The sequence below is a fragment of the Canis lupus genome, chromosome 6 (genome assembly GCF_048164855.1).
Source record: "Canis lupus baileyi chromosome 6, mCanLup2.hap1, whole genome shotgun sequence".
NCBI classification, from domain to species: Eukaryota; Metazoa; Chordata; class Mammalia; order Carnivora; family Canidae; genus Canis; species Canis lupus.
Window position 1 is genome coordinate 7,732,604 of NC_132843.1, and position 10,755 is coordinate 7,743,358.

General features: G+C 48.8%; 1 protein-coding gene across 1 annotated transcript; it reads left to right on the forward strand.

The window, feature by feature from the left end:
- The first annotated feature begins 451 nt into the window (after positions 1 to 451).
- Positions 452 to 5,650, forward strand: LOC140634853 (uncharacterized). The gene is made up of 4 exons (XM_072828509.1): positions 452 to 504; positions 567 to 1,368; positions 1,770 to 1,920; positions 3,562 to 5,650. The coding sequence occupies exons 1-4, from the start codon at positions 452 to 454 to the stop codon at positions 3,582 to 3,584; spliced, it is 1,029 nt and encodes a 342-aa protein (XP_072684610.1). The 3' UTR covers positions 3,585 to 5,650.
- Positions 5,651 to 10,755: the final 5,105 nt, after the last annotated feature.

Here is a 10,755-nt window from a genome sequence, read left to right on the forward strand (position 1 = left end):
AAAGTACGGGGAGCCCTACTGGAGCTGATTCAGCCCGCAAAAACAAGGGGAGAGCGGCTGAGACAAAACTGAGAGGGGGCCTGTGCGCGTGGGGCCACCACGGAGCACCAGCTGTGTGCCCACGCGGGCCCGGACCGGCGGGTCTCTGCTTCCAATGGTGACTAGCGGTGGGCGGCAGCTGCACTCACCGTGGGGCTCTCGGTCACACGGGCGGGGGCTGCGGCGCCGGATCCTGAGGCCGCTGAGCCACCCTCTGGGCCACGGCGGTCCCTCCGTTGGGTGGTGTGGCAGGAAGAGGCGCTCACCCAGCGCTCAGAAGCCCCACCGGCCGCTCCCAGCGGCCTCGGTAACAACGGTTCACGCGGCCACGAGAACAGCCAAGGACGCCCATGCGTGCGTGCGTGCGTGTGCGCGTGCGTGCGCATGCGTGCGTGCGTGCGTGTGCGTGCGCATGCGTGCGTGCGGGGGACTTTTTCAGAACTCTTTCCCCGCCCTTCAGAGCGCGTGCGTGCGTGCGCATGCGTGCGTGCGGGGGACTTTTTCAGAATTCTTACCCCGCCCTTTAGAGCGTGCGTGTGCGTGCGTGTACGTGCGTGTGCGTGCGGGCGCCCGTGCGTGCGGGGGGATGTTTCGGCCGCTCTCTTGCCGGCCCTCCGGAGCCTCAGATGCGGTGGTTCGTCCGTCCTTGCCCCGTGGTGCGACGTCCTCGAAGCCAGCCGGGCCGTTTCCCCGCAGGTCGGTTCTGCCCTTTTCCGCCTGGAGAAGGCCCGCGGCTCACGTGCCAGCGGCCAGACCAGAGAAGCGCCGCCAGCGGAGCCCTTCCGTTCCCTTGGCTCCGGCCCGTCCAGGAAATGGCCGGGTCGTCTGGGTCTGTGCACCCGCGCCGTTCTCCGCTCCGACTGCCGCCGCCGCGCCGCAGGCCGCCGTGCTCGGCTACCGGGATCGGGATCGCTGCTGCAGGCCTCGCCTGGCGCCTCGCCTCCGTTCTCACCGAGCACAGTGACATGTAACGTCGCACCACCTTCCCCGGGGCTCTGCTGCTTTCAAACAAGTGTCAGGCTGTGTGACGTTGACTCGGCGGAAGACCCTGGTGGGCCGATTGCGCTCGCTCACCCTTGGAGCTCCAGACACCTGGCTCTGTCGAATCGCTTGCAGTTCCTGAAACCACCCCTGTCCCTTACGGGGCATCTGCAGATACTAATTTTCCTTTCCAGAACAATCTTCCCCGCTCTACGCCTACTTCGAATTCAGCCTTCAACTTGTGGCCCAGATGCCCCTTCTTTCAAGTTCTTTCTGCACAGAGATCGCGCAGGATACCTTTGCACTCTACTGCTGGTACAGTGCTTAGCCAGCAATCCTGAGCCAGAGGTACAATCAGTCCAGGGATTGTAGAGAGACGGAGGGACGTCCTGCCATGGGAACTTTCCCTCCAGCCTTCCCACAGCCGGCCCCCTCCCCCTTCCTGAAAGGACCTGAGTAGTCCTTGTTCGTAAGTCAGCACCTCCCATTTTACAGCACAGAAAAGCAAACTCCTATTGTGCTGCGCTGTCCTGGCCCATTTACCCGCAAATCCCCGTCCCGGCCCGGGTGATGTGCTTCTTGAGGGAAGCAGACACTGCATTTTGTTCATTTATTTCATTCCCAGCATAGAGTACAATTTCAATCGCCTAGCAGCATTTCGATATTTGTTCTGAACCCAGGTCAATGGTTTTCTTTTTTTTTTTTTTTTAATATATATATTTTTTAAAATTTTTATTTATTTATGATAGTCACAGAGAGAGAAAGAGAGGCAGAGACACAGGCAGAGAGAGAAGCAGGCTCCATGCAGGGAGCCCGACGTGGGATTCGATCCCGGGTCTCCAGGATCGCGCCCTGGGTCAAAGGCGGGCGCCAAACCGCTGTGCCACCCAGGGATCCCAGGTCAATGGTTTTCAACTGTACTATGCTTTCCCTTCCTCCATTTTTCCTACTTGCCTTTCAACTCTATACTTTGCTGCTCAAGCCGATTCATCTACATAGGCTCACAGCTTTATACCCTATGCAAATCTTGGTTCATCTTACTCAACTAAAAAAAAAAAGAAAATAGGAGCTAGGCAGCAGCAACAATGGTGATTGGCACCACTTAGGGAGCACCTGCTGTATGCCAGGCACTGTCCTAAGCTTACATGTGCTATTTCATTTAATTCTCACCACAGTCCTGTGGAGGAGGCACTGTTCATGTCCACATTCCAAAAATAAGGTAACCGAGGTACAGAGGAGGGGTGTTTCTTCAATATTAGAAAGTGATAGAGCCAGCATGCAACCCCAGGGAAGACTGACTTCATTTTTATTTTTTTTAAAAGATTATTTATTCATGAGAGACACACAGAGAGAGGCAGAGACACTGGCAGAGGGAGAAGCAGGTCTCCCTGCAGGGAGCCTGATGCAAGACTGGATCCAGGACTCCAGAGTCACACCCTGGGCCGAAGGCGGGCGCTAAACTGCTGAACCACGCAGGGATCCCCGGGAAGACTGACTTTAAAATCCAGCCTTTGAATCAACATGTTTTGTAGTGTTGAAGAATTGAAATATGATACTATGAATGCTTTCTCCTGAGAATTTTCTCCAGTGTGGATGAAATAGTCCCACTAAATTTGTATTATTAACAAGGCATAGGAGTGACTGAATTTCAAGGATCCCTTCCTTTCAGGGGAAATGATCACTTTCCTCTGAGAATCTGGAATGAAGAGGCCAGTTACATGTTCTGAATAAAGGCTTTCTGGGTCCTTTCAGGACTAGGGGGGGTTGGCTGTGGTGAAAAGGTTTTTGAGAGACATCTTCCTTTTTTTAGGATGTCCCTCCCTGTTTCTAGCCAAAAACCCTTTTGATGGACTTTACCACTAGTTCAGGAGTGCAATGCGAGCACTGCAAGCATTGACTATTGAGTGTGAAGATTAAAAGTGAGAACTTAACTTCTGTTTACCACCAAATGTGTTGGCAGGGAAAATCCTTGGCTCGAAGAGTTGTGCATACGTTGGGGCCTGAGATGATGCCCAGAGGAAAACTGCCTGAAATCCTCAGGGACCAGGCTGCACAGAGGGTGGGTGCAGTGATCCCCATGGGAAGCTGGAGAAGATGCTACAGGGAGTCCAGTCTTCTGGCTACCATTGTCCACATCTCAACTATATCCATTTGAGTATAGAAAGGCTTTGAGAGGATGGAGCCATTCCATGTGTGGCTTTTTTTTTTTTTTTAAGATTTTATTTATTCATGAGAGACACAGAGAATGAGAGGTAGAGACACAGGCAGAGAGAGAAGCAGTCTCCATGCAGGGAGCCCGATGTGGGACTTGATCCCAGAACTCCTGAGCCAAAGGCAGACGCTCAGCTGCTGAGCCACCCAGGCATCCCCATGCATGGCTTTCCCCAAGGAGTTGACTAGGCCTGTTCCCTGCCCATCTTACTAAATGCCAGAAGCCTTGCTCAGAGATATCCTGCCTCCTCTGACAATCCCTTCACTAATACCAGGCCTCCTAGGAGCAAATCTGCTTCTCTCTCTTACCCCTCTTCCTACCTTTCTTAGGTTCTCAGAGACAAAAGATGTAAGAAAAGGGAGAAGCAATAAGGCTTCTACAGAAGCCACAGTCTTCTGCCTGTTTTCAAGGTTCAGCTCTATCTGCTCCCAAGGTAAGTAACCACTCTGACTCAATGGAGGAAGGATTAAAAGCCTTGATTAAAGCTTTAAGATTTTAACCAGTGGGCCAGGCTCAAATAGAAACACTAGGCTGATCTCTGATGCTTTAATGCCAAAATGTTGGGCCAACATTTCTACCAGGAAAAAATGGCTTCCAGATGAGGCATCTGGCAGTTGAGCCCATAGGAGCATATGTGTTTACTGTGTCCAGATAAGTCAACACTTTGACTGAGCACCTACCCTGTGCCCAGAACTGGACGGAGTCAACTCTGAGCGTCTGGCAGCAGCCCTGCATATATTTGCTTTTGCCTTATGACGGCAGAACAACAGAAGGCAAGAGAAGGCAGTTATGTTGTGGAGACAGAGTTTGAAAGAGTTCTTCTGGTGTGTACACTCTTCCAGCTCATTGGCAAAGTTGCTTCCTTCAATATATTATTTATTGCAAGTCTTACTCCTGCCCTAGGTGAGGCTAACAGAACAATGCAAATGGGCATCATGGAACCCTAGAAAGGAGAGATCAAAATTAGGCAGCCCCTGGACATAGGGCTGGCAGAGACTTTTTTATTTTTTAATTGGCAACACACATTGCCTAGTCGCTGGTCAATGTTAAGTATATACCCACGTTTGTCCATAACAGCCCTTTGAAGTATTATTATTATTGTCCCCATTTGATGGCTGTAGAAAGGTTAGAGAGGTTAAGTAAGCAACCCAAGGTGATGCCAATGTGAATTTTATTCAGCTAATGATATGGGCCGAATTCACTTGCCAATATTTACAAATTTGGAGATTTACACAAAAGTCCAGATTATGGTGTTTCTTTAAAAACTGGAAGATCTGATAATACTGGGTGCTATGGTAAGCAAAACTAAGCTGTAAAATGTAAACATTTATTAGTGAGCATGCATAAAAACTCATACCTGTTTTGCAAATTCTGCAAAGTTCCCACTCTTTTCTCAGCAGACGCCAGGAAGACAAAAATGACACAGTGTCCTAACCACAGATTCAACTCTCTTTCTGGTGAGATTAGGCAAGATTAGAATTCCATAAATTATGAGCCAAAGAATCAAATGGAGCTCCAGACCAAAGATATTCCTCTCAAGTTTTTGGGCTTCTGGGCTTGTAAGATTCTCAAATCCCATTCATGCAAGGACAGAAGAGCATGCATAAAATTTACTCGTTGCATCTATAAGAAATTATGTCTAAAGATCAGGGTAACTGTATAACTTATTGTCTAAATTAGGACTCTTGCAGTTGTTTAAGTGGTTGTCTGTTTCTCAGTTTATTGAAACTTGTCTTCAAATCCATCCTTCACTGCTAGCTCTGCTATAATATAGGTGAACCTATATTCTGAATATTTCTCCTTCGTCAACTGGAATGTGGTGATGCTTTGTCAATATAGAACACTGGAGGAACACTAGAGGAGGAAGATGCACTCCTCTCCATGATTTTGCATGTAGAGTTTCTCTAGAAGCTGAGTCTGGTGGCACATGGTGTGGCCAGTGATGCCCAGTGGACAGCAACTTCCTGCAAGGAGCCCCGTGAGCAGCTTTGCAGCTGAGTGCCATCAGGGAGTTACCTCTATAACTGTTATAACCTCTATAACATGACTTCCCTAAAGAATCCCTTCCCAGCTTGTAGCAAAGTTTTGAGGCACAGCACCTCCTGAAGGACAATTTCCCCCAGCACTTTAGAAGGTGGAATTCCAGCAAGTTCCACTGACCTGGTACTATAGTGATTGATTTCTCAGACAGCCAGTAAACCACAGGCACATCCTCTCCTCCACCGAGGCCTGGAACCCAAGCCTGGGAGGTGAGGGGCTGTGTCTCTCACCTGGATGGTATATTTCAGCCTTAGGGTCAGGGCTGTACCTTACATCTGCAATTTTGTATTTTTCTGGAATTTCCCTTAACTCTCATCAATTTCCCATTGTGCCAGTCTCCTGTGACGAGTTGTTTATATTAAAGTTTCACTGTACAAATTACTGTGTGCTTTCTGTTTTGATGGGATCCTGACTGATAAACAGTTGGAACTTAGAGTGGTCTCAGGAGATAGAGTGGCACAGATGGGACGTGGGGATTGGTTTGGTGGTACCCTTTGATTTGAGCGTGCTGCCGAGCTCCTTAGCAGTGGGAGATGAGATGCTAGTAAGCCATGGTGCAGTGCAATCACAATTAGTCAAGCTAGTACCTGTGGTAGATTATGATGAAGTGCCAATTAAGCATGTGCCTTGGGAGCCCAAGTGGCTGCTATACTTGGCCCTTATAGTAAGAGTGATGACTGTAAGATCTGTGGTGTGAGATGGATGGATCCTTCTGAGTGCACTTGAGCATGGAAAGAAAGAAAATGACAAGCTCAGGGCCCTTGGCTTTCAGCACAAGTCACATGGTCTGAGAGATGGGAGCTTCTATGAGAGCCCTAAAAGAATCTGATTTCTGGTTGTAATAGGGCTCACGTTGCTAAAAATTAAACACAAAATTTAATTGCATTGGTTGCTGAATTACAACAGTTCTATTCACAATCTCATCAAGTTTCTCATGTGAAAGCCAGAGCATTGGATGAGGGAGGGCTACATTCCCGAGACAGAAGGGGAACACCTGGTGGGAAGGTTTGTCCCCTGACACTGGCATCGAAGTCTTACCAGTAGAAGTGGGGCTTTGCCCTCCAGTTTCCAGGGATACTAGATTTTTTGCTTGAAAACTCTGTAATAACCTCACCCATGGGACAGATGTCCTGAAAAGTGATGCCTGTTCTCTGCAAGACCCTCCATAACCACCGCATGGTGCCACTGGACCCATATCTCAGCATCCTGCAGGGGTATAGGCACACTCTGTGGCCTGGGGAGAAATAGCTGATATGCCAAGAAGATTGCAAGACTTTTCTAACAGGGAAACACATGTGGGGCTGCATTCCAAGGGTGTTAGACTAGACAGGGAGGCATATAATAGAAAAGTTCATTGCTATTGGTACACTTACTGGTTTTTGGATTTCACATGTCGGCTCCTGCCTTTGGAGGTGGCTGTAACAATGAACTTGCTTGGTTAACTGAACTTGGGACTTGATAGTGGCCTATATTTCATGAAGTTGAGAGGCCAGACGCTCCCTGGCATAAGATAGAGGAGAGAATCCAAGGACTTAGGGAGCTGGATTTATCATGTGTGACCTGCACAGGGGCCTAGCCCCACAACTACCATCAGAAGGCCAGGAAGATAATGCCTTCCCAAAGGTATTGAGAAGGATGAGGCGAGTGCGTCTACCCAAAGCTCTGGGGTTATTCTCTTTTACAGGCCAGATATGACCCTAGGGGATTCAGTCATGCAAATGGGCTCTCCGATTTCCACGGTGCCCATGGGATCCTGAAGTGGCAAGGAACGTGCACTATTTAGATGCACTGTGTGCAGTTATGAGAACATCAGATGTAAACCAGCAACACCAGGAGGTAGAGTCACCCTATTAATGAACCGTGTAGTGCAGATTCAGAGAGCATGTCTGGAATGTAGACCTTTGGTTAGGGCCTTTCAAATGGTAACTAACCACCCCTGGAGTATGGATTTCTAATTTGAAGGATGCTGCAAATGTTAACTAACTGCACCTAGGCATAGATTAAAATTGAATTGTATACACATACGTATCACAAAGAATGTGTTGAAGTATTTCGGAGTAAATTATAAGCAATATAACCAACACCCTTTCTCACATGATCACAATCACTGCGGCTGAGTGCCTACCACTCTGGTAGGTGGGATATGTGGCTCCACTTCACCACAGTCCCTGCCACCCCCTAGAATCTCCCCGCAATAGTTGCCATTGCCATTTGTCAGCATGTTTGCGCTGTCATCTCTTCCCTAGATGTGTTAAAAAAGGAAAGTGGGATATATGTTGTACTACCTCTCCATCAAAAGAAGGAAAATGAAAAATAAACCTCTATTTCAAGAAAAGTTGGAGAGAGTATAGTTGTTATTTGTACAAAATATGTCAATGCAGTTAATGTGCAAAGCAAAGTGAATGCGTTTGGAAAGACACAAGTTTAGACACTGTGGTGGATTGTTTTTCCAAAGATGGCTGCGATGGCCTTGTCTCCCCATATGTTTTTCTGTAACGTGACCAGTCACCCCTCAACAACAAGTGAGGTTTACAGATGAGGAAATCCAGGTGAAAAATCTTGCTGTGAGGCCACCCAGATTATCTACAGCACAATCTTGTCCTAGACTCGGTTTTTCTGATCCCAGTACAATGTTCACAGAAAAGTCAAAGCAAGCTGAGGAAAAGGGGTCTTGGAAGGTAGTTGTCTTCATGGAAGACATTGGACGTAAAGACCAGAAGTTCAGGGATCCCTGGGTGGCGCAGCGGTTTAGCGCCTGCCTTTGGCCCAGGGCGTGATCCTGGAGACCCGGGATCGAATCCCACGTCGGGCTCCCGGTGCATGGAGCCTGCTTCTCCCTCTGCCTGTGTCTCTGCCTCTCTCTCTCTCTCTCTCTCTCTCTATCATAAATAAATAAAAATTAAAAAAAAAAAGTTCAGTTACAAGAATGCAGGCACTAAGAAACAAAGGTATCTGAGTTGATCTTGGTGATTTGCCTGACTAACAAAATGTGGAAGTCACATTCTGGGACTTTGATTCAGGTCAACCCATGGAAACAGAGGAGAGAATAATAAACTGTTGCCTTAAGCCCTTAAGCCTGGGGTGTGGTTTGTTATATGGTAATTGATAACCAAAATAGACTCCTTATGAAATAAAGCTTATTTTCTGCTTATTATTACATTTCTGCCTGGGACTAGATAGGCAAGGGAGTTTGAGACCTTTCACTTTAGAGTTTTGTCATGGTCGGACAATGATTTCCCATACCTGTCTCAACTAGCATCATCTATCACGAATATTCATGATGCAAAAACACATATTCAGCTGGCTTCTGTTGAGCAAATGTTTCTGTTTTTGTTTTTGTTTTTCCTAGGGGAAGAAGAATAATCTCCTGATCATTCTCCAGCTGACAGATAGGTTCCTGGGCCCTTCAGGTGCCCCTAATGACAGGAATGCAATTGATATGGGAATAGTGGTTAATCCATTTTTTACTGTAACAACTGGATTGGCTTCAAGAGGTTAAATGATGCTGTTTCATGATGGGCCACAGCGGCCTCTCTGTGGCTATACATGGTGGGATGGAATCTAGGCCTGTCACTCAGGCAATGACCTCAGGGGCCCCACTAGGAGCTAACATGCCAGCCTCCTAACAGCCCTGCATCCTCTCTCACCTCTCCTGACTTTGTTCCTTTCCCTTACTCTGTGCTCTTGCATTTGACCTCCTTGTCTTCACCTCCAATGGTTCCTTTCCAATCTGACTGCCAATTCCATCTCTCTCCCCCTCCCTTCAACAGCTCGCCCACACCGACCAGGGACCACCCTGGAAACAGCTTCCAAGAGCCCCCGTTGATCGACTTTTCCATGGGCACAGTGCTGTGAGTCAGGACTGGGCCTGGGATCAGGATAAGCTGGGTGGCCTCGGACCCAGACATTTCACCTCCTTCTCATTTGGAGAAATGAAGGACTGCTCTCATTCCTGGACTGCTTCTCATGCCACATTCTCACTCCCACATTTGTCTCCCTCATTCTGCTTTCTTGGCCTGGCTCCACAGGCTCTGCGCTCCTCTCACACGCCTGAGGGCTGCTCCAGCCCTTCCTAGGCCAGGCGGGCTGTTTTGCCGATGTATCAGGATGAGGCTGGGCCACGAATATATTTTATCCCTCTCTTCTCAACATATTATGTTGCACTTTGACCTTAACTGTTTCAGAAATCCCAGTGAATGTCTGCAAAGATGAAACCCAAGCTGGTTGCAATTTTGTTATTTCAGGAAAGCAATTGCTTCATCTATCACTTAGCTCAGTTCCACACTAATCAGATCAGGATCACATAATAACCTTTCTCATAACGCGACAAAATAGTTGAGTTCAAATAATGCCTTTACCAAGCCTTGAATCCATTGTTCCAAACAATTAAACAGCATTCCTATCAGAGAAGGCCATCTTTTTCCTGCCCGGGGCCAGCGGGCCCGACTTTGGGAGAGACACACACAGACGGGAAGCCACTCCTCTTCCTCTTCCTCCACCTGGCCTTGGGGCCAGGACCTGGCTCCGGAAAAGGCCCCGGTGGCCCTAGCTGCTCTGGCCCCTTTGCTCGGCAGGCCCAGGGGTGAGCCTGGAGCTGCCGTGTCGCTTGAGGTCTTGCCTCTGCACAGAATCCGGTCACTGAGAGGGAGGCCTCCCACTCGGGCGTTTATCTCCTTCTCCCCCACCCCCGAGAGCAGGCCCTGCCGGCACAGCTCCCCGGTGCTATCAGCATTCTGCTTCTGCCCCTGCAGATAGGCTGGGAACAACTTCTGAATATAAAGACTTTAAACAATGAACAGCGTTTGAGATAGAATTAGGGCTAAGTCCTGAGCAAACAGCTGGATGAAATATGTCTTTATCTGTGACTGTCTCTAATTTAAACAACCCATAAGATGTTTGTTCTAAATGCTGGCCCTATCTGGCTGCGCCTGTCTTTACGAATCCTCCCCCCAACCCCCACCCCACACCACCACCACCCCCGCTGCTGGGAGAAAATGATGTTTTTTTCCCTAAAAGTCTATGACTGTTCCTTGTTGTCAGGACGCTATTCTCCCCCAGAGGCGGCGCTGGGTTGGCATTCTGGGGGTCTCTGCTGCGCCCCACTCAAGGCTGCCCTGCCAGTAGCTAGCAGGCATTTCCGGGGTGGCACAGTGTGGGGTACCCGGCTTCACCCCCTGCCCCCAGTCACGAGGATCTGTGGCTTGGCCCTGTCTTTCCAGGCCTTCCTGATCTCAGATATCTGTTCAGCTTTAATGGAATCCTTTGCAGAGTTGGCCAGGGAGCAAATTACAGGGAGAAAGTGGTGGGTGTGATATTTACAAGTCACTAATGAGGCACATGAGGGAGCCAGGTGGAAAGCCCTAGAAGGGGAAGCTTAGAAAAGGGAGGCCCGATGCACGGACGGGGGCTGGGAGCACAGCCCTGGGCAGATGCACACTTGACGCTCAAGTTTCTGTCTGAAGCAGGCTGGAGGACCCCTGAGA